General features: G+C 36.4%; 7 protein-coding genes and 1 long non-coding RNA gene across 20 annotated transcripts; 2 read left to right on the top strand and 6 right to left on the bottom strand.

The window, feature by feature from the left end:
* Nucleotides 1-193: 193 nt before the first annotated feature.
* Nucleotides 194-2551, bottom strand: LOC104788733 (probably inactive receptor-like protein kinase At2g46850). The gene is made up of 3 exons (XM_010514516.3): nucleotides 1701-2551; nucleotides 1383-1466; nucleotides 194-1287 (listed from the first exon to the last, which is right to left on the bottom strand). The coding sequence occupies exons 1-3, from the start codon at nucleotides 2485-2487 to the stop codon at nucleotides 263-265; spliced, it is 1896 nt and encodes a 631-aa protein (XP_010512818.2). The 5' UTR covers nucleotides 2488-2551; the 3' UTR covers nucleotides 194-262.
* A 2519-nt stretch (nucleotides 2552-5070) lies between these two features.
* Nucleotides 5071-5820, top strand: LOC147943122 (uncharacterized). Of its 2 annotated transcripts, none has more exons than XR_015598051.1 (3): nucleotides 5071-5176; nucleotides 5250-5511; nucleotides 5614-5820. It is a non-coding gene; the product is annotated as an uncharacterized LOC147943122 (long non-coding RNA). The 2 variants fall into 2 exon arrangements; XR_015598050.1 differs by having other exon boundaries at nucleotides 5617-5820.
* Nucleotides 5821-6571: 751 nt separating this feature from the next.
* On the top strand, nucleotides 6572-8733 carry LOC104788734 (F-box/FBD/LRR-repeat protein At5g56420-like). The gene is made up of 3 exons (XM_010514517.3): nucleotides 6572-7936; nucleotides 8032-8175; nucleotides 8298-8733. The coding sequence occupies exons 1-3, from the start codon at nucleotides 7112-7114 to the stop codon at nucleotides 8559-8561; spliced, it is 1233 nt and encodes a 410-aa protein (XP_010512819.2). The 5' UTR covers nucleotides 6572-7111; the 3' UTR covers nucleotides 8562-8733.
* LOC104784624 (protein CCA1) lies at nucleotides 8727-12061 on the bottom strand. Of its 11 annotated transcripts, none has more exons than XM_010509661.3 (8): nucleotides 11709-12061; nucleotides 11490-11597; nucleotides 11270-11381; nucleotides 11104-11165; nucleotides 10589-10783; nucleotides 10326-10496; nucleotides 9344-10240; nucleotides 8727-9258 (listed from the first exon to the last, which is right to left on the bottom strand). In XM_010509661.3, exons 2-8 carry the CDS (start codon nucleotides 11526-11528, stop codon nucleotides 8899-8901), a joined length of 1836 nt encoding a protein of 611 aa, XP_010507963.1. In that variant the 5' UTR covers nucleotides 11529-11597; nucleotides 11709-12061; the 3' UTR covers nucleotides 8727-8898. The 11 variants fall into 11 exon arrangements, with proteins under 11 accessions (XP_010507963.1, XP_010507962.1, XP_010507964.1 ...); XM_010509660.3 differs by having other exon boundaries at nucleotides 11490-11593; nucleotides 11709-12005; XM_010509662.3 differs by having other exon boundaries at nucleotides 10673-10783; nucleotides 11490-11593; nucleotides 11709-11982.
* Nucleotides 12062-14801: 2740 nt separating this feature from the next.
* Nucleotides 14802-16811, bottom strand: LOC104784627 (protein CURVATURE THYLAKOID 1B, chloroplastic). The gene is made up of 6 exons (XM_010509665.3): nucleotides 16240-16811; nucleotides 16014-16144; nucleotides 15838-15924; nucleotides 15691-15753; nucleotides 15256-15293; nucleotides 14802-15128 (listed from the first exon to the last, which is right to left on the bottom strand). Exons 1-6 carry the CDS (start codon nucleotides 16406-16408, stop codon nucleotides 15071-15073), a joined length of 546 nt encoding a protein of 181 aa, XP_010507967.1. The 5' UTR covers nucleotides 16409-16811; the 3' UTR covers nucleotides 14802-15070.
* Nucleotides 16812-16877: 66 nt separating this feature from the next.
* On the bottom strand, nucleotides 16878-19182 carry LOC104784626 (transcription factor bHLH70-like). Its single transcript, XM_010509663.3, has 4 exons — nucleotides 18691-19182; nucleotides 17741-18340; nucleotides 17272-17664; nucleotides 16878-17189 (listed from the first exon to the last, which is right to left on the bottom strand). Exons 1-4 carry the CDS (start codon nucleotides 18721-18723, stop codon nucleotides 17121-17123), a joined length of 1095 nt encoding a protein of 364 aa, XP_010507965.1. The 5' UTR covers nucleotides 18724-19182; the 3' UTR covers nucleotides 16878-17120.
* A 1009-nt stretch (nucleotides 19183-20191) lies between these two features.
* LOC104784628 (metal tolerance protein 1) lies at nucleotides 20192-22455 on the bottom strand. Its single transcript, XM_010509668.2, has 3 exons — nucleotides 22234-22455; nucleotides 21559-21626; nucleotides 20192-21462 (listed from the first exon to the last, which is right to left on the bottom strand). The coding sequence occupies exon 3, from the start codon at nucleotides 21460-21462 to the stop codon at nucleotides 20281-20283; it is 1182 nt and encodes a 393-aa protein (XP_010507970.1). The 5' UTR covers nucleotides 21559-21626; nucleotides 22234-22455; the 3' UTR covers nucleotides 20192-20280.
* Nucleotides 22456-22686: 231 nt separating this feature from the next.
* On the bottom strand, nucleotides 22687-25516 carry LOC104784629 (two-component response regulator-like APRR9). 2 transcript variants are annotated; one of them, XM_010509669.3, is made up of 7 exons: nucleotides 24866-25516; nucleotides 24571-24732; nucleotides 24327-24457; nucleotides 24112-24231; nucleotides 23631-23929; nucleotides 23067-23541; nucleotides 22687-22979 (listed from the first exon to the last, which is right to left on the bottom strand). In XM_010509669.3, exons 1-7 carry the CDS (start codon nucleotides 25053-25055, stop codon nucleotides 22881-22883), a joined length of 1476 nt encoding a protein of 491 aa, XP_010507971.2. In that variant the 5' UTR covers nucleotides 25056-25516; the 3' UTR covers nucleotides 22687-22880. The 2 variants fall into 2 exon arrangements, with proteins under 2 accessions (XP_010507971.2, XP_010507972.2); XM_010509670.3 differs by having other exon boundaries at nucleotides 24563-24732; nucleotides 24866-25348.
* Nucleotides 25517-25608: the final 92 nt, after the last annotated feature.

Genomic DNA, 25608 nt, shown 5'->3' on the forward strand with positions numbered 1-25608 from the left:
AACCTTTCAATTTCTTTTTTCTTTTTTCTTCTATAAACTCGATTATATAATTTGTTTAAAAATGGGAAAAACAAAACAAAACATTGTACTTGTTTTTGGTGTTTTCTTCTTACTCTTTTTTGCCTGCACGTTGTTATAATCGTGAGTACCAATCCTAGTCACGATTATTCTTTTGCAGAACACGATCTCTTAATTGTAAAAAAAAAACAAACGTTTCTTTACTCTCAAGCAAAACGTTTTAAAATTTTACATACTTTCAAAATTAGGTCTTAGGGAGATAGATAGAATCAGGAGACATAGAAATCATCTGAAGCAAACTCGAATTCGAAAACGTTTCCTCAATACCATCTCTTTTCTTATCGCAACCGCTGTTTCCAGCGATCTGTAACAGCTCTCTAGCTGCATCAACCATTCCAAATTTACCATCACCACCAAACAAAACGCATCGAGTCGCGATATCAGCTACTAAACCAATCTGTTCTCTACACGCCACGGGCTGCTCATGAAAATACATTGAAGGATCCACGATCTCTTCAAGCTTACCGCTTCTAATCCTCTGTAACGCTTGAGTCACTGTCTCTTCTCTCTGCTTTAAACCAGTCACGATCTCTAAGAGCAAAACAGCGAAATCGTACATACTAGTATCAATCCTCTGTTTCCTCTGTAAACCAAAACCAGTGACTTTAGCTTGGAAATCTTCGTCTAGGAATATGTAACCAGAAGCAATGTTGTTGTGTAGGATCGGTGGATAGTTCTCGTATTGAAGTAAAGCGAGTAAACCAGCTACTTCAGCTACAATGTTAACTCTCTTGCACCAATCAAGCCCTAGATGTAACCGGTCTCCAAGCAATCCGTTTACGGGGTACTCGTATACAACGAGTGGATTATATCCAATATCCATACAGAACCCTATGATTCTCGCGAGGTTTCTATGCAAAACCGCGGACAGATGATCTATCTGAGACGAAATCTCCATGAACTCAATCTGGTTTTCGCAGAGAACCTTGTGGACGATCACTCGCGTGCCGTTTGTTAGATTCCCTGAGTAGATAGTTCCGGTTTTGCCTTGTGTGAGTTTATGTGAATCTTGAAACCCTTTGGTGGCTTCTTCTAGCTCACGGTATGTGAAGAGACGAGTCTTGTTGTAACCTTTGCGAAACGAAACACTAGTAGTAGTAGTTGCTGTAGAGATATCGAACTGTTGATCTGTATGAGTTGTTACAGGACGTTTAAGAAGGCAGAAGAGAGCTAACAGTGATCCCAGTATGAACAGAGGAGCTAAAACTCCTGCATATATATATATGACTGATGATGTTAGCTAGAAGTTTGGTTCAAAGAAATTTTGAATTTATTCAGATGAGACTTGAGAGTATCGTAATTACCGGCTAAAACGGTGAGTTTCTTCCCCTTGTGTTTCTTGATCTCACATTTGTCTCCATATAATTCCTTACCGTCTTTGTAACAAGCTGCAATAACAGTAAATCAAGTAAGTTGCTTGTGATTCAAGAAACACTCGTCTGTTCAAACTAGGGCAAACTGAGTTACTTAGCGAACCGAACCAAACCAAACCTAATGAATTACTATTATTCAATAGAGTAACAAATCTATTAATTTGTTGTTTAGAATAGTGAAATAAGGTTACTTAAAAAGTACTGTATCATACACGTAAAACATGAAAAAGGAGAAGAAAAAAAGCTTACATTTTAAGCAACCGGTTCCATGGACGAAGCCATCGCCAACGAAGCCATCACGGCACACACATCGAACACTTCCTTCAATAGCCGTAGCGTTAACTGTTCGAGCCTCACGATCGCAAATAGCTTCCGAAGAGTTTCTCGGAATCCCCCACTCTAATTTAACTCCTCGTTTACCTCTATTGGTCCCTCTTGGAACAACCCACGAAGAGAATCCTCTGCATCCATATCTACTAAAAACAGAGAAATCATCACCTGCACTCCACGCGCTGTGATCAGACAGAGGGTAGCAACAACCGATATCTCCACCGGAGGTTTCGTCTTCTTCTCTTCCGTCACAACCAATGAGATCGTTGGTTTCGCAGCCGGCTTTACAGAGAGAAGAATCTTCACAGTCGTAAAGACCGATCACGTTTTCTAAAGAGATGGAGAAGAACTGGTTTGCGGAGAAAGGGAAAGATCGTAAGTCGTTGAATTGGCGACAAGAAGGAGATGAAGGGAAGTCTACGAGGAGACCGTCTGCGAAGAACTCGATGATCCGGTAACTTTGGTGGTTTATATGAAGATATAGAGTGGAGGAGTTTGTGCAGGAGAGTCGAAAAGCGACGGACGAGGAGGAGGATAAGAGGTGGAAAGGGAAGGAGACTGAGAAGTCTCCGCACTTTTCCGGTGAACGGAGAGTGTCCGGCTGAGAGAGAGAGATTGAGGTTAGGGTTTGGAGAGTTAAGAGGAGGAGAAGAAGTAGAAACAGAGCAGAGGAAGAAGAAGAAGAAGGAAGAAACAGAGGAGGCATTTCAGGTTTTGGGCAAGAACAATCAATGAGTAAAAAAGATGTTTTGTATAAATGTTTAAAAAGAATATTTAAGATCAATATGCATCAAAAGCTACATTCGTGGGACTTGGAATTATGAATTTTATTTATTTATTTGGGAATTGTGATAAAAAAAAAAAATGAATATCGACAAGCGTGTGTGCACAGTTGTTTTTGTTAGAAACTTAGAGAAATCACTTGATTTCCTAACTATTTTTGGGTTATTAAAAGATATAATTTGCATTTTGGACATAAAGAGTAAAAGAGCGCGAAAGAGAGATGCCACGTGTTGAGATCCTAATAGGTATAATGGAAAATGGAGGGCGGAAATAGATTATAGAAGTTGGGGAATAGGAGACTAATGGTCCGTTGAATAGCTAACACTTTGCACCATCGGACCTCGAGCTCTCCTATTTTTACTCCAAAACGCTAATCTCTTGTTTTGATCAATTTTTAAAAAATTATTTTACTATATAGTTCTATTACCCTAATTACGGCCATACGTATCCGTATAATTCAAGTTTTTTTTTTTTTTTTTTGTTTTAATTTGTATTAAAAATTACGGAATGTGTCAGATATCTAAAAGGTTACTCGTTCTCTTCGCTACATAAAACTTGGGAACGGAGGAGAGGCTCACGGGGGCTCTACCGTTACGATGACTTAAGTTTGGTAACAGTGACTATCATACGCTAATGTTATATTCATAGACTTAATTTATATATTTTGTTTTTTTTTGTTAATTTATATACTATGTTATATTCATAGACTTAATTTATATACTTTGTTATAATCGGCTTACAGTTATAGACTTTGTAGTTATACCAGTTCATTATTATTAGTTGACCTTTGTTACCAAACGTCTTATAACTAACTTTTGGATTGTTTTTAAAAAATAATAAATATGAGAATATAGATTGTTTAAAAAAAAAAAAATTGTTTTACTGGTTAAAAACTCAAAACTAAAAAACTGAATTACGACAATATATTTTCTGTTTATTTTCTGTTTAAATGTATTTTAAAAATTAATTATTTTTCACGATAGCTAGCTTATGTTTAATTTAATTATGTTTTAATTTATTTGCCATGCTATCCATCTGTATTTTACAATTATATTTAAATCTAATTTGTTTTTGCTGATTTGTCAAAATTTAATTGGTTTAGTGACTTGTGATTTATAAGATAAATGCTGATACTATATAGAAAACGGTAAATTTGGTTAGATTTAAATTCAGTAAAAAATGATTTACTAACTAATCTATCAATCATTTATTAATAATGATTGGATATTTTCTAAAATGTGGTTTAGTCAATCAATTAAATCGTCAAAATGGTTGAGAACCACACAATTTTAACATTCAAAGAATCCAAACAAATATATTTTTTTAAAAAACAAAATCAAATTCAATGGATTTAACTTTTTTTAGTATTATTGGCTCAACTATATATGAGTCAACTAGATAATTTAATACCAATCCTATTATGCTCAATTTTGGTACAATTTGTATTGACTAGATGGTATGGTCGCCTTACATTGAGCACTAAGACATAAAACAACTTCTATTACATGTTTTCTTATGATTTATAAGTATCATGACACTAATACTTTTTTTTAATAAAATGTTAGTTTGAGTGCCAAGGATTCACTATCGCATCTTTACTTTTGGTCCGTCTCCAAAAAACCAAAATTTCTTGAAGATGCTTCAAAGGAATCACTACAAAAAAATGGTTGATTGTATCAGTTAAATAGTATCACAAAACTAAATGATATGAATTTGAATGACTTATTAATAAATGATGCATAATTATGTATTTTAGCATCCGTTGTTATAATTGAAGTCATAATCGAATAATTTGACATCGGTTCAGTAAAAATGACACAATTTTATTTTACTTTGCATCAATTCAAAAATACTTAAAAGAAAATTTACATCACTTAATATAATGATACAAATTAAATATCAATTAAATAAATGATACAAAACTAATATTAATAATAAAATGATGCTAATTCATACATATTCGATTTCAATTAAGTAAATACATGTATTTCAAAATTTTATTAATATCGGTTGCATATATTTGATGCAAGTCAATATTAATTTACATATTTCAAAAATCAAAATATTTAATATTAATCTTTTTATTCTCCAAGGATCAATTTATTTTACCATAAAAAATCAAAATTATATTGCTATTGCACAAATACAGTTTTATAAATAATATATTTAAAGATACGAAATAATACTTTAAGTAATATAAATTCTGTTCATTTTATTTTATTTGAGAAAATATAATAATTACATTCTCCACCTTACAAACCTGCAAAAAAAAAAATCTAAAAAAAAATTATTCAGAATATCACAAATCTTTCCATAAATTAATAATTATAAACAAAAAGTCAAAAATATACAGTATCCGTGGGAAGATATTATCACAAATATTTTTTTAAACAATTAATCAATATTATCAAAAATCGAAAATCTAGATATCCATATTTTTAAAACAATTAATCAATATTATCACAAATATTGTCCATAAATAACAATGATAAAAATAAAAGAAAACAGATCTGTTTGGATATCGTAACCTGTTTTTTTTTTTTTTTTTTTAAGTTTCTCAACTTTTTCTCGCCTCTCTGAAGATGTGTTTCACATCCCTCATTGGCGCTCAGGTATAACTCACTTTTGAGTCTCCATCATCTCTCTATATCGTGTTGTGCTCATATCTTTTGAGTCTCATTGCAGGTAAGTTCGAGTTTGTGTTTTCTGGAAGGGAAGAGTTCTGCCAGTGGTTGTTCATTAGATCGAATCAGATTCCTGCTGTACCTTCTGGTTTCAATTGGATTCAAGGACGCAGCAGGGTGATCGCTGGAGTTAGGCACTGCGTTCTCGATCCTTCTCCCAGGGAAGATAACAGATGGAAACTCCACCGGTACTCAAGGTCAGATGTGATGGGAGAAGCAGTTTACGTGATGCATTGCTACAGAAACTGACTCACAATTATCAGGTCATTACACATTTATCAAAAGTGTAGTTTTGCCTCATGTGTTCATGTTGTTGTAGTTGTATAACTCAACTCACAGGAGGTTTTGTGTTTATGGAAACTTAGCAGCGGAGGAAGATGAGGAAACTGATTGATTCAAGAGGCGGTTGTAGTCTAGTCTGGAAATAGAAGGTGAAGCTGGAGAGTGGTTCTTAAGAGAGTATGTAACACGATGCTTTTACTATGTGGAATCCGAATATTGTTAAGAGTATGTTAGTATATGGTTAGATTGTAATTGTATTGGAATGATGAATGGATTGCTTAATTAGCTAATAGACTGAGTATTTTGGATTGGAGTTTCTCTAGTCACAAAGCAATAATCATAGGAATAGACTGAGTTTGGCAATAATCATAGGAATAGACTTGAGTTTGGATTGGCTTTTCTCTAGTCACAAAGCAATAATCATAGGAAAGTAAACTCAATATAAGACAAGAGAATAACAAAGTCTGCATCAGTTGAGAGACGAAGAGAGATCAACTTGTCTTTCTCATCATAATTGGCTACTTATTAGTATTATCTTGAATGGGACAAGAATACTTTATTGTTGAGGTCTTGAAGATGTTGGCTGGTTAATACCAGAAATTGACAAGTCGAGCTAGATAAACCGGTTTAGTTCCGGTTTAATAAGTAGCACCCATTAGCCGATCTTCAATCAAGGGGGTGGTATTGGTTTGAGATTTATGAAGATTTTTGAAGAATTCAACAAAATCATAAAAAAATGAATAAGTGAAAGATTGTTAAAGATTGCTAGAGAGTTTTGTTGATTAGTTTTCTAAAATCTTGTAAAGTCTTCCAAACAATCCCTGTATTTTTATGATACTTTTCATGACTTTATTTTGTAAAGAAAGTGTCTAAAATCATGAACCAATAACATAATAATTGAACTCATTAACAATCCTAGATTCTTTTATTTTAATTGAATAACACAAAACTTTTAATGACTTTATAAAAGTCTGAATCCAATAACTCAGATTTGTTAAGATTTTAAATGACTTTTTACAAATCACAAACTAATAACACTAAACTTTAACAGAGTTTAACAAAATCTTGATCTAATAACAACATATTCTACATAACATTTAAAATCTTTAAAACTCTGTTTAAATCTTAAACCAATAACCCCCACCAAGTGTTTAATTGTTTAAAGTTGCAAGTAAAAGAGTACTACAAACATTTTGGTAATGTATTGGAATTATGAATTTTGTTGACTTTTAAGAAGTTGACAAATTGAAACATAACAATTTTGGGCTTAGGCCCATCAAAGCAAAGTGCTCGAGAGATTATATATAAGATGCGAGGAGCCTTCTCCTTCCTTTACAAGTTTGGAATTGGAGGTTAGGGTTCCTATTGATTCTTCGTTTACAAGTTTGGAATTGGAGGGTTGTACGCTACATACAGTATTGTTAACTTTTAATTAGTTTTGGAACCAGAAATTGCTTTCGATAGAGTGTGAGAAGTGAGCGATTCTACAGGAATTTCTCCGGTTCTAAAAGTTAGGGTTACTCTTGATTCTTCGTTTACAAAGTCAGTTTGGTAATTGGAGTTCTTTGTTAATATATATATATGGACGACAGATTTAGTCGGTTGACTAATGATTTGCTCATCAGAATATTGTCCTTTGCGCCAATCGAAGTTGCCGTGACTACAAGCATGTTGTCTAAAAGATGGCTGTCTCTTTGGACAATGTTGCCTAGGCTTAACTTTATAGATAGGGTGGACGGTAGGCCGCACATTTTGTCGTCAGATTTTATCTTTGGGACGTTGCTGTTGAATAAGTCACCAGTTCTTGAAAGTTTTCATCTCGAAAGAGATTGTGAGTGCAGCGCTTCGCAGATTGAGTTATGGGTCAGATTTGCAGTTGATCGTTTCGTGCGTGATCTGAGTATAGCGTTTAACCTTGACAGGTGCGTTGTGAGATTTCCGAGTAGGCTGTTTAGATGTGAAACACTCGAGACCTTGCACCTCCAAAATGTCATTCTTTTGAAAGTTCCTTCTTGGGTTAGTTTTCAATCCCTTAAAACATTGCGTCTTGTAGCTGTCAAGTACGCAGACGAAGAAGTTTTCCTCAGGCTTATATCTAGTTCCCTTGTTCTTAAAAATTTGGTTGTGGGGAGTTGTGAGGACGAAAATGTAAAGACTTTTACCATTAATGTGCCTTCCCTTCAGAGTTTAACCATTTGGACAAATGAGGAATATTACAGGCTGTTTGTGATACATTCTCATTCTTTGAAAGAGTTGGATATTGAAAATGAGTATGGTGAAGTTAAATTTATTGGTGATATGCCCGAGCTTGTCAAGGCAAGTGTTAAGACTTATGAAAGCAAAGGGAATGTTTTGAAGTGTCTTACCTTTGTCAAACGGCTTTCTCTAACACACTTTGGTTCTAAGGTAATTCACATTTGTCAAGTTTGATTTGGTTCTAACACTCTTTGCAAACCGTCTCTGACTTTTGATTTGTCATTTACATGTTTTTTCATTTATAGGTCCAGTATCATATTGGTACCATTTTCTCTCAGCTTGTGTGTTTGGATTTCCGCGGATTTTGTAACAACTGGTGGGATTTGCTTGTAAATTTGCTCCAACATTCCCCTAGACTAGAGATTCTCAAGTTTGAAGATGATGGAGAGGTACTTTCATTAAATACCCTAAGAATGAAAAAATCCTACATGGAGGCTTATTTGATATTTGGTTTTCGGTTTAGCGGTCTAATCTAATTGCACTGTTGTATTCCTACATCATTTGATCACAGGACGAGTTGGAAGATGACAAGGGTTGCTGGATTCAGCCGAGTTGTGCTCCTGAATGTTTGTACCATCTCAAAACCTTTGAGTGGAGAGACTATGAAGGAAAACCAATACAGAAACAAGTGGCTGTTTATATTCTGAAGAATGCAAGTCGATTAGTTACCGCAACTCTCCGCTTTGACCCATACATGGTGAGCAAAAAGGCGTTTAAGGAATTAGAATATGCAACCAGGGGTTCAAGAGCATGTGAGCTTACCATGATGTGCTGAAGAGAAAAATTAGTGTTGAAACTGTCCAGTAACTATTTGAATGTGGGCTTATATCAGAAGCCATTATAGCTTCTTCTCCTTGCTTATCTTTGAGTGGTTTGTGAACCAAACCAAAATGATTTTTTTTTGTTCAGCATTAACAATTGAAAACAAATGCGCCTATTGTTTGTTCCTATGCTTTCGTGTCTACAGCTTTTATGATTTGTTGATATATCATACAAAGTCAAATGTGACTATGGACAAGGAAAGAAATACAAAAAGGCATCAACAGACAAAGAAAATGTAACAGTGATCTTGAAAACTTTTAAACAAAGTACAAAGTGATAAAAACAAAGTTTCATGTCAAAGCTTGAGTTGCCAACCGAATCCGTTTGGGGTCTTTTTGTTCCACATGAATGATAGGATTAGTGTTGTGGATTCTACCTTCTTTAGCTTCCATGGAACATCTTTTATAAGGTTTGAAACCTGTTCTTCCTCTACTTATCATCTTTGAAGCACCCAATCCGATTCCGAGAAATCCTATGTTTCTCTTCTCCTCTTGATCATCAACTGGAGTTAACTGAGCTGTGAAGTTAAGATCAAGTGCCATTGGATATCTATGTTGTTGTTGTTCCTCCTCCTCTCTGTGTTCTTCTCGATATGTAAAACTTTGCGGTAACACCTCTCTGGAGAAGAGAGCTTGAAAGGCAATTCGACCCTGAATGTACAAGTATTTGGTTTCAACAAAACTAGTATGAGAATATAGGATTTGAATGAAGGAAGTTAATCTTTAGTCCAAATACCTCGTCAGACACTGAGTTGGAGCTAGTTCTACCACGGCGTGCATTGGACTCTGAAGTTTGAGGATTATTAGTGTCTTCATTCATTTCTTTCACCTCTCCATTGGTGTCATTCTCTTGCCTCTCTGATGCATCCGCTTCGACATCATCACTACTTGAGGGAGTGTTTGAACCACACGAAGACCGGTCAACTTGTTTTCTGTCTCCTGCTTCATCTGAACCCTCAGTCTCAGCTGTTGCAGAAGGCTGCTTATGACATTCTGGTTTACTCTTATTTTCAATCTCCCCTGAGTCCAATGAGGATCTAGCCTTCAATGCCTCAGAGTGTTCTTGATCTATCCTCTCTCGGCTCTTTGCAGAAACATGTTGTAAAGTGCCTGTTTTTGTGTACTCTACATCACCAGATGGTCCAAACGTAGTTGGAGGATAACTAGAACTAAAGGGAGCACATACAGGTAGCAATCCATTGGCAGCCCACCAAGCACTAGCAGCTGCAACAGTGGCTTCAGCCATGGCAGCCAGATTCGGAGGTGAGTTCCCTTGACCAACTGAGCTACCACCAGAATCAGGAGGCCAAAATGATGAGGCGAAGGTTGCAGCAGAATAAAGAGCCGGTGTATGTAAAAGGTTTGACATAATATGGTTAGGAAACGACTGATAGTCTCCTGAAACTGAGTGGGGATGACTATGCATGGGGGCCTTATTCTCAACTGGCTCTGAAGAAGGATGTGATAGAGAACTTGTTATTGAGCTCCCCATTGGCACTAGCACAGGGATACACCTTGGATAAGTCTGAGGTTCTTGCTCATTATTTACAACATCGTTTTCCAAAGATTTTGAATTCAAATCACAGTGGTTCTCTGAAGTTGAGTCCTTTCTTGTCCCTTTATTCTGACTCACCTGTTATTCCCCCACATTAAGTTTCAAAGTACTAATCTTCTTCTTAAACATCAAATTAAAAAAAAAAATGGAAGATTGGTTTTACCTCTTCCCGTGAAGGCAAGAACTCCCGAAAAATGCTTGTGTTTGATGTCTCTATACAACTTTTATTCATGGAGGACGCAGCAGAGAGGGACTGATGAGTGAAACAATCTGAACAGTTGTCTTCCTTTAGATTCTCATTAGGTTTTGATTGTTGTCGATCTTCATTGGCCATCTAAAAACAAAGCACACACAATCTGTATCAATTGTACATGAGAGGCAATATTACACACTAGAAAAAGATGTCATTGACCATGAAAGAGTCACCTCAGGATGCAACACTTTTTCTGATCCAAGGGACTCTTTTACATGATTCACACCAGGTTTTGACATCGGGATAGTTACACTTGCCGTCTTTCGAGGGTAAGGATTGCTTGGTTTGCGTTTAGGCCGTGGAGGAGGAATAGCTATGTCTAGCGCTTGACCCGTAGCTACACCTTTAGCTTCAGCCTCTTTCTCTACCTGAGAGAGGTTGAGAGTATTCTTGTTACCCTCAAAACAAACATCTAATGACACTAACAAGTTTTAAGAGAAGACGTAGAATATGAAAATGGTTTACCCTCAACGGCTTATCACAAGGAACACTAAACATATTAAAATACATATTAAAATTTAGTTCACCTTTTGAAACAGAATTTTCTAAACGACTTATTGCTCATTAGTAACTCTAATACGTAATCTATACCTTGTGAATAAAGCGACAGAAGCAGAAAACTTGCCTGTCTTCAATAAGTCTTAATCATAGAACCAATGAAGATGAGAAGAGGCAGTTCAAAATTTACCTTGGTGAAAAATTTCTGAGCGTGGCTTCTTATCTGAACAGCAGTTTTTGTGGCTACATGTTCTGTCCAAAAAAGCAAATCAGCTTGACTTTGAAGAAACAAAACAAAAAAAACCTATGCAAAGAAACATATAAAGTAAGTAAAATATATATTAAAAAAAAGCAACCTTCAATCTTTTGCCAGGCTCTACCATAAAGCCTCAAAGCTTCAATGAATCTATTATGTTCTTCCTCAGTCCACCTTTCACGTTGCTTTGTTATCTTATATGGCTTCCTCGTCTAAATATTATCATTTTAATAATCCACACACACACATACAAACGTTTTACTAATAAATTCCTCTATCATTTTTCCCACACCTAAAGCATGTAATTTCAATATAGTTACCTTAATAACAAGATCTTCTCCAGACGAATTAGTCTCCATCACTCTCACTTAAAGTCCTCCTCAAACTATACACACAACTTCAGATATTCTCTTTACAAATTCAACTAACTCCACACACAAACACAAACAATCAAGTAAGGTTTTTTTCATCAATTGGAGAAATCAGAAAGAACATGAGACAACAACAACAAAAAACATTCTTCAGATTAAGTAAAGTACCTTAGAGAGAGAGATGAATCAATTGAAGAAACCAAACTCAGCTTGGATTCAAAAAAGATCCCATTTTCTTAAAAATCTGATTTTGAAAACAGTAAGAAATCGAGAAGTAGAAGAAGCAAAGACAAGTGATTTGGTGTTTTTTTTTATCAATCAAGAAAAAAAAAAGAGACCAGAAGCTACGGAAATAGAGAAATCTCAGCCACTCTTTTTGTCCCTCACTCCAAAAATATATATTTTTTTATTTCGAGGCTAACAAGAGAAACTGCCACACGTCGACATTTTAGTGGCTGATTCGATGATTTAAGCTTTTATTCAATTTACACTCTTATCCATCTCCAACACAACTTGTTCGCAACCTTCTCCGCATCTAGACCACGAGTTCATGGGCTACCTGAAAGGTTAAAATTGTCAATTCGTTCATAATATCTTGATACTGTAGGACCTACATAAGATCGTTCGTCTCTCCCACCATTTTGTTGACACGTGTCTCGTAACACTAGAAGAACCCATCAGTGGACCCGCGAATCCAGACTACTACTTCTCGAACATTGGAACGCGCGCTCCGTGAGGTTCACGACACGCGCTATTTACTCCTCTAATGGACCGAAAATATAATAAGGCCCATATATTTTGGATCCACCAACAAAAGGCGTTTGTTCGTTAAGCTGAGAAGAGAGAGATGATAGCTAAGCCTAAGGTAGGAGATATAAACACAAACACTGACAGATAAATTGATGGGATCATCATGGAAGCGATTATGTATTTTACGAAATTTGTCCAGACCATGCATGAGACTCTCATAATGAGAGGAGACCAAGTTTTGAAAACATGGAAAATGAAATCAACATCTCATATATAGTCTTGAGGAATTTACAACACTTGACATAAATGGATGATATTTTTGAGCTAAAGAAAAGATACGTATGAAAGAGAGATACGAGGGAGAGGACGAAAATTATTTAGTTACAACAAGGAAAGATCGAAAGAACGATGTGGGATCTCTGTTAGATTCTTTTGATATATCCTTCATTCGAATTCATGAATGTCCCCCAAATAACAGAGAAGAAAATGAAACATGTATATAGCTCACCATCTAACAGAGAAGAAAAGCCAAATGAACAATTATAGTTCTCTCATATACGGTAGTGTGTATACCTTGTGATAGTATGAGATGGCCAGCTGAGAAATTCCCCTAGGCAAGAATGAGATGATCAATATCAGTATTGTTTCAAAGAAATGACAGATGTTTAAAAGTACATTCAAGTACCTGCAAAAATGGTAAGTGTAAGCCAAGCCTGAATAAGTGCTTAAGGTTATTTTTTTTTTTTGGTAAGTAGTGCTTAAGGTTATAGTAGATCGTGTAAGCGCTCTCTCATAGTTTCTTAAGAAGATTCAAATATTTGTATTAATGCATTCGATTAGATGACAAAATTTAATACCATTTGTTAACCTTTGTTACCAAAAGACAAAAGTTAAAGAGTAAATCTTAATTTATTTTTAGTATAATTCAATATTTTATGATGAAGAAGGCCCATTAATAATGCTCTAATATTTTACAAACATAAAAAAAGTTATTAGTAATGTTAGACTATCATACACTAATGTTATATTCATAGACTTAATTTATATACTTTGTTATAATCGGCTTACAGTTATAGACTTTGTAGTTATACCAGTTCATTATTATTAGTTGACTTTTGTTACCAAACATTATAACTAAATTTTGGATTGTTTTAAAAAAATAATAATAATGAGAATATAGATTGTTTTTCAAAAAAAAAAAAAAAGATTGTTTTACTCGTTAAAAACTCAAAACTAAAAAACTGAACTACCACAATATATTTTCTGTTTAAATTTGTTTTAAAAATTAATTATTTTTCACGATAGCTGGCTTACATTTAATTTAATTATGTTTTAATTTATTTGCCATGCTCTCCATCTGTATTTTACAATTATATTTAAATATAATTTTTTGGCTGATTTGTCAAAATTTTATTGGTTTGGTGACTTGTGCTTTATAAGATAAATGATCATACTATATAGAAAATGGTAAATTTGGTTAGATTTAAATTCAGTAAAAAATGATTTACTAACTAATCTATCAATCATTTATTAATAATGGTTGGATATTTTCTAAAATGTGGTTTAGTCAATCAATTAAATCGTCAAAACTGTTGGGAACCACACAATTTTAACATTCAAAGAATTCAAACAAATATATATTTAAAAAAAAACAAAATCAAATTCAATGGATTTAACTTTTTTTAGTATTATTGGCTCAACTATATATATGAGTCAACTAGATAATTTAATACCAATCTAGGCTCAATTTTGGTACAATTTTTATTGACTAGATAACTCAATTCCAGCCCAAAGTTAAACTAATACCGCAACTCTCCGCCATGGCTTATTCAAGAGCATGTGAACTTCTCCGACACTAATACTTTTTTATGTACTTTGGTTGCATCTACCCCAATTTGCTGACAGAGATCTACGGTGTTTCTCGGACTCATCTCAGTTTTGAACTGAACGAATACTTCTAGTGGTGCTCATTATCAGGTCTTTACTCTACAATGTCATTCCGTGATACATGTGTTATAAATGTTAGGATACTATATTCGTAAGGTCAAGGGTAAGTAGATACTAATCTATATGAGTTTTAAGATATTATTACGAGTTTTAACATTTGGTTTGTTAAAGAAAATTGGACATACATAATATGATGTTGTTTTATCATTAAAATAAAAATAAACGGATGTGCATTGTACGACGTACATGAAAATTAGTATGACAACCTTTGTTTCTAAGTTTTGTAACTTGCTTGTTCATCATCTGCTTAAAAGGTTGAAACCCCTTGATTTCTCTCAGAATTCTCACTTCTCACTAGCCATTATCTCTAATTATATAGCCCGATAATACTAAAAATGTTGGCTACGTTATCGTAAAATCATATTCTATCTAAGAAACGGTTTAGTTATTACGTAGTCGTCGTACACATCGAAAATTTGACTATTAACTGAAACTTCAGAAAACTAAAACAACTCAGTCATGTTCAGACCATGCATGAGACACTCATGATGAGAGGAGACCAAGTTTCGAAAACATGGGAAATGAAATCAACATCTCATATATAGTCTTGAGGAATTTACAACACTTGACATAAATGGATGACATTTTTAAGCTATAAGAAAAAGAAGACCACAGATACGTAAGAAAGAGAGATAAGAGGGAGAGGACGAAAATTATTTAGTTACAACAAGGAAAGATCGAAAGAACGATGTGGGATCTCTGTTAGATTCTTTTGATATATCCTTCATTCGAATTCATGAATGTCCTCTTCATCTTCTTCCTCCTCCTTTGATTTAGCTGCTGCCTAATATGTCTTTGTATGTGTTCTTGACCTTCTGAAACAGAGCTTCCCTGAAACACATAAACAAACCATTTCCTCGAGAATCTCAGTTTCTTAATTCTCAATACTCCACGAAACTAAACACTGACAGACTTAAAGCATCATATCTAATCTCAGGTTATTAGAGAATTGATTAACCTGTCTGGTTTGAAGATCAAGTTCTTGTAAGTGAACCACTGCAACCAAAAACAAAAACCATATGTTAAGAAGGTCCATCACACTAGCAACTTAACAACTAGTCACAATGGTCCTCAAAAGCATTCATGAGAAGCAAGCAGCAATCCAATTGTAATATAACATCTAAATATGAATAGACTAGATCACATCTCGAATCACTAATCCTAAACCCCAAAGTGATGCTGATGAATCAATCATCTAAATATGAATAGACTAAATAGGCATATGTTCGGATACTCGAATCAGAGGACTAATCCTAAACCCCAAAGTGATGCTTATTGAATCATCTAAATCCTCACAATGAGTTCACCAAAAGCTAAACAGTTCTATAATAAAATCCAAAACTTAATAAGATTCAAATTATACAAAGACAAGATGGTTGAAGAAAAAACTCACCCCTGTGTAACCGATGCCTACAAGTTCGAAAACACCAGGAACCAATGGAAGCCTATCGATTGCCTGTTTCACAAAATCAAACTCAGGAATCATATAATGAAGCAAACTTAACATTAAGGGTTTCAAAGATGGAAATGAGTCACTAACCGAAATCATTCCAGCAGATCCCCAAAGAGCCACGGAACCAGCCAATGCAAGAGAACCAATAGCGTACTTGTCCTCCACTTTCTCCCACTTCAATCCAAACAATCATATTCAGAGAGAACAATACACAGAAACAAGAACTCTGTAAGAAGTAAAGATATAAAGTAAAGAGCTTTTACAGCTTGTTGAGCAGTCTTGACGATTTCAGGTAACTCTGTAGAATCAGCATCGGTAGTAGTAGTAGTAGTAGCAGGAGCTTCACCAACTTCAGTTGTAGCTCTCGTCACAACGTTCCTCACAATCTTCCGACCTTACAAATTCCAAAAAGCTTGCATTTTTAATTTAAAAAAACTCGAAAATTTGGAAAATCAAAGGTTACAGATTTATGTAGAGTGAGAAACGAACAGTAAGCAGTGGCTTTGGCGGCGCGGTTCTGAGACTGAATCGGAGGAGGAGGAAGCGTAGGAAGTGAAATACACGAGGGAGAAGAAGCGGAGGCGGAGGAGGGTTGACGAGAAGGAGGAGCTCTAGCATCGATGATGGTCGAAGAAGAAGAGACTGAAAAGGAAGCCATGGCTTTTGAGAGAGAGCTTCTCAACAAGGCGCCTCAGAAGAATCTCACAGAGAAAAAATTTAAACAAAAAATTAGGTTTTATCTAAAAAGATTAAGGGAGAAGAGAGAAGTGTTGTTTGGGGATAGTGTGGAGATGGTTTGTTTCTCTGTGTGACCAGTCGAAGCCGATTCGACCACTCGTTTTGGGTTTCCCGATCAGGATAGTGCTGACGTGGCGGTCTTTTAGACGATCTTGGAGTTTTCATTGGATAGATGAGAATTTGGGTTTTTTGGCTCCTTTTATAAAATCTAGGACTCAACTCTAAAATGAATCATCTTGTGGGAATGGGCCTTGTTTGTAGATATGAACACAAAAGCATGTGGGCTTCTTCTTAACTTTGAGCCTCATTCAGACCCATGCCATCTAAGATATTTTTTAGTAGAGCCAGCGAACAAAAGTCAAACCCCAAGAGAGAGAGAGGCAGGCAAAAGCAAAAACAAAAAAGAAAGACAAATCATAATCATAAATACAACAAGAGACAGAGAGGTCAAACTTGAAAATGCATCTCACAATTCCCCAAGTAGGACCCCAAACGAAGTCAAGTGCCCATGCCGAGAAGATTCCAATTACATACGACCAAATTTTCGAATTTAATTTTTCTTCCACTCTTTTGAAAACGAAGTTACACAAAAACGTTACTTTTTGGACGTTTCAGTGTTAAATTAAAATCAATCAGTCGAATATCTGACGAATCGCCGCCTTTATCTCATCGGCCGATCCCAAATTGCAGTCATCTTCCATCTGACGACAATTTTTTAACAATAAAGTTTTAATCTTTTCAACAATGTCGGCGATTTTGGAAAAATGGGTTTGATTAAAGTACCTTGAGGTTGAAGGAATAAGAGACAGATGTATTGGTTGGAGATGTGATGTTGAGGTGAAGAACAGTGAATCCGAGTTTCTCTAGCAAAATGATTGATCTTAGAAGCTGCCCTTGTTTCCTAGTGCATTGAACTTTGAGATTTACGTGACTCTCTATCACTGTGGCCTCGATTTTTGTTAGTCTGTTTGTTTCTTCTTCTTCTTCTTTACTCGCAGGCAACTTGTTCGACGATATGTCTCTGAGAGTGTTGTTGTTGTTGTTTTCTTCTTCTGGATTATGTTCTTTACTATCAGTACTCTGTTGAGTTGACTTTTGGGCTTCAAGGGCTTGCAAGTGTTGCTCGAGGATCTTTACGAAGTCTATTGCTCCTCCTACTATTGACGCTTGGTCTCCCTATTCAAAAACAACAAAATGGAGTTGGACATTGCTATAAAGGTTGAAACTTTGATCTGTGGGTTTTGTTTTATACCCTTTGGATGTATGAAGATGGAATGAGGGAGCGGAGTGAGTTGAGATGAACGTTCATTTGGCGTCTGCGGTTTCGTTCAACCGCAATGTGTGTCATCCTTTGACTCTCCATCTCTTCTATGTTTTTTGTTGGTTTTGTTCTCCTTCTCTTTCTCCTTTCTCTAGTCATTGATGTTACCATGTTGTTGTTCTTCCGTTTGCGTCTTGGATTCGTATTTTGAAGTGGGTTGAACGGAAGTTCTTGGCCTGAGATGGCTTCACTGACTCCTTCCAAATATGAGTTGTGATAGTAGTGGTTGTTAGTTTCAGAATGGATCGGTGAGTGGAACTCTGGAACTTCATGTGGGAGGTAGTTTTCGAGTTCCCAATTAGGCTTTTCGAGTGTCTGGAGAGATAGTAGTGCTAGAAAGTTTGGTTCTTTGATGGACAGAAACGAAGATGGTTCTTCACTTTGTTGTAGCATTTGTAGAAATGGAATTGTTGTATCTTGCAGCAAGCTTGGAGTTGACAATTGTTCTTCCTCAAAGGCAAAGCTTTGATGATCTTCTACAGATCCTTGAACTTGTAGGCTTCTTCTTACATTCACTTTTTGATCCAAAGACTGCAAGAAAAGAAAGAAAATAAACAGAGGAAGCAGATACCAACCAAAGTGAGTGAGAGAGGAAGTGAGATTTAAAAGAGTGGTTAAATTCTGCTGTGGGTTTTGGTTAGTGGGTCAGTGTAGAGAAACAAAATTAGAATGAAAAATGGAATGTTTCAAAGAGAGGGAAACAGTTGAGTGCAGATTTGTTAGTGTTTTCGGTATAAAAAACATACACCGCATTGAATGCAACCATTGTGGACTCTTTTGGAAGGAGTAAATGCAAAGTCCACATCCTTTGATTACAGAATCAATAGTTGAAAGGAAAGAAGAAAACCAAAAACGTTCCAAATTGAGATAAGATACATTACACAATGGTTTTGTCCTTGAATACTCCTCTCCATTTGAATAGCTGATCAGCTCTTTATTTTTTTTCTCTCCTCTAGGACAATGATGGGAAATAAATAAATGTGAGGCGTTTAATGAAGTAAAAACAAGAAACTTATGTAGTCACAGTCTTGTTATGAAGAAGCTTAAGCTGTTAGCTTTATATAGAAGAGGGGTCTTAAACTGCTATGAAGATGTAGAAGAGAAATTGGGAAATTGAAAATGATATATGAAAGAGAAAGGAAAGAAAAACAAAGAGGTAAAGAGATGAAGCCAGATGTTTGTTTTGAGGACGAAAGATGAGTTGGTGAGAGGGCTGAGCAGAGCAAGCAGAGGAGAGAGGGAGAGAGGGAAAGTCTCTGACAGAAGAAAGGTCCCTCAAAGAAACATTATTGGCTGTGGCAGTTTTGTCTGGCAGCGAAGACAGACAATTGTGGGGACTTCTGTTAACACACGGAAGATGAAGAAGATGAACAAGCAGAAGAGAGTTTCCATTGATTTGTGTTTTCACATTAAAAAGCTTTTTTAACTTTTGTTACAACCCAATAGATAAGAAAAAATTTAATCTTTTGAAGTCTCTGTGTTCACTCAGTCATGATCAATACCTTAACCCGTGAATTGTGGCTTCTTATCTGTTAAACATGCAAGTGTCGATGCCTTGGCTTTAGGGGTACTAACCAGTGTTTTGCCTGTAAATATCTTTGGGTTTTTCATCTGATTTGTAATTTGGCTTTAGGTAAGAATCCCTTTTTTGTCCCTTACTTCTTTGCATATTTACAGGATTCCAAAGAAACTAAGGTTTGTCACCGATCAAATCCCAAATGTTTATCTCTTTAAGAACACAGATTCGATCTTAATAAGTTCACAACACAAGAAGAAACCTTATCCATGTTCTCAGTTGTGGCCTCTGTTTATCTCACATGGTAAGTCTAACACAGCCAAAACAAGATCCAACACAAATTACCCAGATAACACGAATAAATTTGTCTGCATTACGTAGATCTCGTTCATACTACTGTAATAAGAACTAGAACCGCCTACCAAAGTAAACAAACAAAAAAGGTTCAACTTTTATATGAGTATTTATTTGAAGAACGCCTTTAGAGACCTAATCAACAAATTAGGGGGTTTGGAGATTTCATCTTTGTGTGTACTTGTTGATGTAACTTAAAAGCTCTGGTTACTTGCTCTCAGGACAAACATGACCCACTAGTGACGTATCAATTAAACCCCCCCTAACAATCAGTCAGATTCTGCTTCTAACACTACCACAAGCCCTCTGACTCCTAGGAAGATAATGAATCTTAAATGAAGGCAGACCTAATCTCAGAAAAGTTAAGATGACGTATCAGTTCTAAGCAGTTGTGTCCTTTCACCCTTTTTGAAACAAGGACAAAAAGTTTCTTCCTTGAAGAGGAATAATGCTTACTTGTGCACAACCAAACGATCATGACTTATAACTATAAAGCAAAAGAACCAAGCAAGTGGAAAAAGGTAGAAACTTTATTAATATTATTGTTAATGAGAATGCTGATACAAAAACCCCTCATCAGATCTTGCTTTGCTTTTAGTTTTTAGCGCTCGATTTGTATCGTAACATGACTAATGTTATACTCCCTGCGGATGTAATCAATCACCTTGTTGAGTACCATATCTGCATCTGCTTCTGGTCTGATGTTGACATGGCAAGCCAATAGCACTTTTCCCACTGTGATTGCCCAAATGTGAAGCTCATGAACAGCCACCACTTCTTCCATTTCGAGCAAACCCTTTTCGAGTTGTGTGGCATCAATCTCTCTTGGTGTACTCTCCATCAATACTTCTAGAATGCTTCGAATCATGTTGATGGTTGTTCCCAAGACAATAACCGAAAAGACAAGCGTACAGATAAGATCCACTATCTTCAATTTAGGATTGTACCAGATGATAGCTCCTCCAATCATAACACCAACACTCTGGATGGAATCCCCAAGGACATGAAGATAAGCTCCCTGGACATTGATGTTCCTCTTTCTTTTCTCTTTTTCCGCCACTTGAGTCTTTGATTTGTCCAACAATTGCTCAGTAACATCCCCATGAGCATGGTGCTTGTCCTCTCCATGGCTATGACCATGATCATGATTATGGTGATGGGTAGTAACAGTAACCCCACCGTGATCGTGATGGTCATGACCATGGCTATGCCCATGCCCATGACTGTGACCATGATCATGCCCAAGCAGAACAGCCATGATGATGTTCACCAGTAGACCAAACGCAGAAACAAGAAACATGAGGAATCCATTAACCTCACTGGTCTCGGTAACAATCCTGATAATGGCTTCATACACCAAAATACCCGTGAGCAACCAAATGAGCTGGATAGAGACAAGAGCTCCCAAAATCTCAATCCTGAAAAACCCGTAAGTCTGCCTAGGAGTGGCTTCCCAACCAGCAGCCCACAATGAGAACAGCGAGATCGCAAAGGCAGCAACGTCAGAGAGCAAATGTGCAGCATCGGTTAGAATGGCCAAACTATTGGCTTTGATCCCACCAACAACCTCAACGCTCATGAACACTAGACACAGCACGACCGCGATACAAAGCTTACGCATAGAAGCAGAGCGTTCTGCAGCATCCCCGGAAGCATTCTTAGCATCTGAGAACCCACAGGGCGCTTCTCCACATACTTTGGTTCCCACAGTAATTCTTTCTTCACCAGATTTTACAACATTAACCTCAACAATGTGACTATGCTGAGAACCTGAAGACTCCATCTGCAAAGAGAAAACGTAAAGGGACAATGAGAAATCAACAAAACAAAGGCCTGAATGGCTCTAGAGAACTCAATAAGCAAACCACAAATCAGTTACCTCGGATGATAAGATAACGGAACCCCAACTCAAATGAACCAAAACAATAGCTTTCCGAATTCGGTAATCTGTTTCAACAAAAAAGAAAGCAAAATTATCAAGTAATAACAAATCAGAGGACTAGTACATGTATACCACAACTAGTAGAGAGCTACAGAAGGAGGAACTCTTCAAGCAAAACACAAACGAAGGAACTTTAAAAAAACAAACTAGTCAACGGTTTCACACCATATAATAATCATCAGAAGTTAAGAGTCAAAAGCCAAAAATAATACAGATATCGAATCAAGTTTGACACCCAATAAATAAACAAACAACAGTAAAAGAGAATCAAAAGTGTCCCAATCAGACCAATTCCAGATGTCAGATGTCAGAAAGTGAAGAATCTACAAACCCTAACACGATTCAGAATGACACGATTCATAATGCATCACCAAATACTGATTCAAGTTCGACACAACAATAAAAAATCCAAACTTCCCCAGCAAAAGACCAATTCCAAATTTTTTAAAAAGTCAGATTTTGAGGAAAACACCAAACCCTAAAAAAAAAAAAAAGTGGGCTTGCCGCGTGGGTGAGGAAGACGAAGGGTTCAGAAAGCAGCTCCAACAATTGAAAACAAAAAACCCTAGCTAACACAAAGCCTAAGTAAAACAGAGAGAGAAAGAGACTCACCAGGAGAGAGAGATGAGAGATTCAAGTTAGGGAATTGAAGATTCTCTGTGCAGGGTTAGAGGCGGCGAAAAGGAGAAAGCTTTATTTTTTAAAAAAGGAAAAAACTTCGAGGGGGGGAGCACCGATTACATGAGAGATCCACCCACCTAACCCCTTTTTTATTTTTATTTTTGGGTCCGCTTTCTCTCTTATCTCCTCCGGCAGATCTCTCTCAAAGTGTCTATCGAATCTCTGTGGTTCCATATTGGATCTTTTCCTTTCCCTTTCACGGTAATAATGAGGAACACGTGGCCGAAATCTATGGACCGGTAATATTTGCTGTCTTTTTACCAATTTATTTCTTCATTCAATGATTGGTTCTCTTACCGGCCAACTGTTGAACCGCTAACCAATCCAAATTATGATTGACCGGTTCGGAGAGGCGGTTTAGCCCAATGATTGATTTGGTTATGGTTTTTAACATAACGAACTCCTCATTTATCAGAGTTGTATATATACAAAAGTTACTCTCAGAAGTAGCCAATCAAGAAACAAAAAAAGCACACTAAAGAAAAACAAATCTAAATAAGTTTCGTTTCTATTGTAATGAAACTAACAAAAGAAATCGAGTGATAAAACTTATAAAAACTTTTTTTTGTTGAGCTGTTTCAGGCTTTAGTAGACGAGTCTGAATTGACGGCACGCACGAACTGGCCTTTCACTCGTGGACGTTGTTCAGCTAGCTTCTTCCTGCTCTGGTATCGAACCTGTATATCCATTGAATCAGTTCGTTCCTGTGTATTTGATTCGGATTCTGTTTATGACAATCAAAGCTTGTTGTGTGTGTCTCTTACCTTTTTATCAAAGCATCGATCTTTCCTCTTTAACCTGAATTTCATCAGTGCAGCTTCTCTTTGACTCCGACTCCAACGTTGTTGTGCACTTTCTTCTTCCTTTGGCTTTTTCTCTGTGCTGCTACTTTGTCCTGCTATCCCCTCATCTGTGTTGCATGTGCTTTGAGATCCAACTTCTGCTTCCTTGCTAGCTTTCAAACGACTTGATTCTACTACTGGAACTGGAGAATCTTGCGGATTTTGAACTTGATTTGTAACTGCAGACGGAATAACTTGGTGAGGGATGCTTAACTCGTTCTGTCCGGTTATGCTTGATGATCCTATATTCTCCTGGTTGCTGCTCGTTGTGGCGCTTCCTTGATCAGATCTCACTTTTCTTAACTTTTCATGTGATTCTGTTGGTGTCTTTGGCTCACCTGAACTACTCGCCTCTAAACCGACCACTGCTTTCTCTGCTGCCTTGTTATTCTCAAATCTGCAAGTTAACAAGTAAAGTTGTTTCATTAAAACACTCATCAAAAAGATTGGAGGCATTCTATTTTTCGAGCAAGGAAACACACTGACCTTAAGAAAGCTGATGCGTCAGATAGACTAAGCTTTTGATGCTTGCTTTCATCTTGGTTCTCAAAACTAACAGAGCAAGATCTTTTCAGAGAGAGTCCAAGCTCGGGACCAGCACACGCGTCAGGACTGTTTTCTTCATAGATACTCTCAGGCCGTTTGTCGATTCCACCAATCAAATCCATTGTCACATCAAAAGATTCAGGCTTTTTCTCATTTCTACAAGAATCCTTAACCTCGTCCCTTTCATCCAGTGATTTGGCATTATCCAGAACCTTGTTGTGACCGTTATAGCTGATAGCCTGCATAAATTTGCATGTACACAATATCAGCTTCTTGTGAAATGCAATAAACAAAAGCTCTGGAAAAGTGACAATACAATACAATCTCAAGTTAAAAAGACTTCAGAGTCCAGCCACAACTCATACAAAATCTAATCATACACATATATCACGTAACCAAGACAGTGGTAACATCTATATACCTGAGCACCACTTCCTTGGTCGGAATGATATCTGGAATCAGCACTAGTTTCATCAGTATCTTCAAGGTTCTGCTGTGAAGTTGGTAAACTTTGAGCATGAGCCGTAGGATCATCACGCAACTGATTCAACACCAAAAACACACAATTAAGTCTTTCAAACTACAAACAGAAGGAAACGAACTTCAAAACACCAAAAAAGGAAAAAAATATCTTACAGTAAGTCGTCTCCAAACATGTTGCCATAGATTTTTCAACTCGTTTTTCCTCATGGGTTTAATAAGATAATCAGCAGCACCTCTCAGCATACATTTTAACACCATTTTTATCGAATCTTGCGAAGACATCACTATTCATTTCAACCAAAATAAAGCATATGAGAACACACAAAAATAAAAAAAAATAAACTCAAAAAGAGGCGTTTTTATAAGGCATAAAGGACTAAGGGGATCACCATCGTACTTATGACAGGAATGTTCTTGCAAGGTTCATGCTCCATACACAAAGCAAGTAGAGCAAAACCAGATATAGAAGGCAAATCCAGCTCTGTTAGTACAAGATCAATGTTATGTGACTTCTCCTTAAGTATATCCCAAGCAGCTAAACCATCAGAAACAGCTACAACTGTATCAAATCAAAACAAGCAAGATCGAGTTTTTTTAGTTCCACAGGTCAAACATATTCAAAAATCAATCAAGGCATACAAAGAAAGAAGCAAACTTTAAGATAAAACGAAATGAAGAAAAGATGAATAGACCTTTGTAACAGCATTTACGAAGAAGGGCAGTGATGATTTGACGAGTTGAATCATCAGATTCAACTAACAAAACCCTAAGAACAGTTTTAGGCAAATACTTCTCCCACTGAACAACTTCAGATGACTTGACTCTGTTGTTCTTAATCGTATCCATACCATCATCACTACTTAAAACCACAATCTCCCCCATCGAATCAGAGCTCAAAACAAACAGGACAAACAAAGAAAAAAAACAGAACTCGGTAACAACAACAAAAGTCAAAACAAAGCAAACGAAACGAGACTCGAGATTAATAACAGATCTTGGAGAGAGAGAGAGATAGAGAGAGAAAATATCAGAGAAGATGTTGAAGATGAAGAAGAAGAAAAAAAGAAACTCTTTTTTTTTAAATGGTATCTTTGGATCAGAACCACGAAAAAAAATATCTAACAATCAAAGAAGAAGGAAGGAAGGAAGAAGACTTGTAGAGAAAGAGAAATAAACAAATAGAGAAATCTAATTAACGGTGAGAAATAAAGGGCGGGCCTTCACTGAGCTGACGTGGCTTAATATGAGCCATTGTTTTGATTTTCTCTGTATCGCGGCTGATTCGGTGGAGGTGGTCCTCCTCTCTCTCTCCTCTGCTTCTCAGGTCCACATTTACACGTGTCATTTACCTGGTTCCTCTACGGAAGTGAAGATATTCGCCTGAGTAATCATCTCGTGGTCACGCGCTTGACACGTGTTTTTCTATTTTCTTTTC

The sequence above is a fragment of the Camelina sativa genome, chromosome 5, assembly GCF_030686135.1.
Source record: "Camelina sativa cultivar CO46 ecotype springtype chromosome 5, ASM3068613v1".
Taxonomy (NCBI): domain Eukaryota; kingdom Viridiplantae; phylum Streptophyta; class Magnoliopsida; order Brassicales; family Brassicaceae; genus Camelina; species Camelina sativa.

What these genes read in the sequence shown, in the direction of transcription:
- LOC104788733 (XM_010514516.3), bottom strand. Translation starts at nt 2,487, where the DNA reads ATGCCTCCTCTGTTTCTTCCTTCTTCTTCTTCTTCCTCTGCTCTGTTT. An exon ending in TGGAACCGGTTGCTTAAAAT is followed by an intron (nt 1,467 to 1,700) that starts GTAAGCTTTTTT and finishes CTGTTATTGCAG; the next exon opens with CTTGTTACAAAGACGGTAAG. An exon ending in GAAACTCACCGTTTTAGCCG is followed by an intron (nt 1,288 to 1,382) that starts GTAATTACGATA and finishes ATATATATGCAG; the next exon opens with GAGTTTTAGCTCCTCTGTTC.
- LOC104788734 (XM_010514517.3), top strand. Translation starts at nt 7,112, where the DNA reads ATGGACGACAGATTTAGTCGGTTGACTAATGATTTGCTCATCAGAATA. An exon ending in TAACACACTTTGGTTCTAAG is followed by an intron (nt 7,937 to 8,031) that starts GTAATTCACATT and finishes TTTCATTTATAG; the next exon opens with GTCCAGTATCATATTGGTAC. An exon ending in AGTTTGAAGATGATGGAGAG is followed by an intron (nt 8,176 to 8,297) that starts GTACTTTCATTA and finishes ATTTGATCACAG; the next exon opens with GACGAGTTGGAAGATGACAA.
- LOC104784624 (XM_010509661.3), bottom strand. Translation starts at nt 11,528, where the DNA reads ATGGAGACTAATTCGTCTGGAGAAGATCTTGTTATTAAG. An exon ending in CTCAGAAATTTTTCACCAAG is followed by an intron (nt 10,784 to 11,103) that starts GTAAATTTTGAA and finishes AACCTCTCTCAG; the next exon opens with GTAGAGAAAGAGGCTGAAGC. An exon ending in TCTTGCCTTCACGGGAAGAG is followed by an intron (nt 10,241 to 10,325) that starts GTAAAACCAATC and finishes GGGGAATAACAG; the next exon opens with GTGAGTCAGAATAAAGGGAC.
- LOC104784627 (XM_010509665.3), bottom strand. Translation starts at nt 16,408, where the DNA reads ATGGCTTCCTTTTCAGTCTCTTCTTCTTCGACCATCATCGATGCTAGA. An exon ending in CGCCAAAGCCACTGCTTACT is followed by an intron (nt 16,145 to 16,239) that starts GTTCGTTTCTCA and finishes GGAATTTGTAAG; the next exon opens with GTCGGAAGATTGTGAGGAAC. An exon ending in GATCTGCTGGAATGATTTCG is followed by an intron (nt 15,754 to 15,837) that starts GTTAGTGACTCA and finishes TTTGTGAAACAG; the next exon opens with GCAATCGATAGGCTTCCATT.
- LOC104784626 (XM_010509663.3), bottom strand. Translation starts at nt 18,723, where the DNA reads ATGGAGAGGAGTATTCAAGGACAAAACCATTGT. An exon ending in CATCTTCATACATCCAAAGG is followed by an intron (nt 17,665 to 17,740) that starts GTATAAAACAAA and finishes GTTTTTGAATAG; the next exon opens with GGAGACCAAGCGTCAATAGT. An exon ending in CTTATTCCTTCAACCTCAAG is followed by an intron (nt 17,190 to 17,271) that starts GTACTTTAATCA and finishes AATTGTCGTCAG; the next exon opens with ATGGAAGATGACTGCAATTT.
- LOC104784628 (XM_010509668.2), bottom strand. Translation starts at nt 21,462, where the DNA reads ATGGAGTCTTCAGGTTCTCAGCATAGTCACATTGTTGAGGTTAATGTT.
- LOC104784629 (XM_010509669.3), bottom strand. Translation starts at nt 25,055, where the DNA reads ATGGGGGAGATTGTGGTTTTAAGTAGTGATGATGGTATGGATACGATT. An exon ending in TCGTAAATGCTGTTACAAAG is followed by an intron (nt 24,733 to 24,865) that starts GTCTATTCATCT and finishes GATTTGATACAG; the next exon opens with TTGTAGCTGTTTCTGATGGT. An exon ending in CAAGAACATTCCTGTCATAA is followed by an intron (nt 24,458 to 24,570) that starts GTACGATGGTGA and finishes TGAAATGAATAG; the next exon opens with TGATGTCTTCGCAAGATTCG.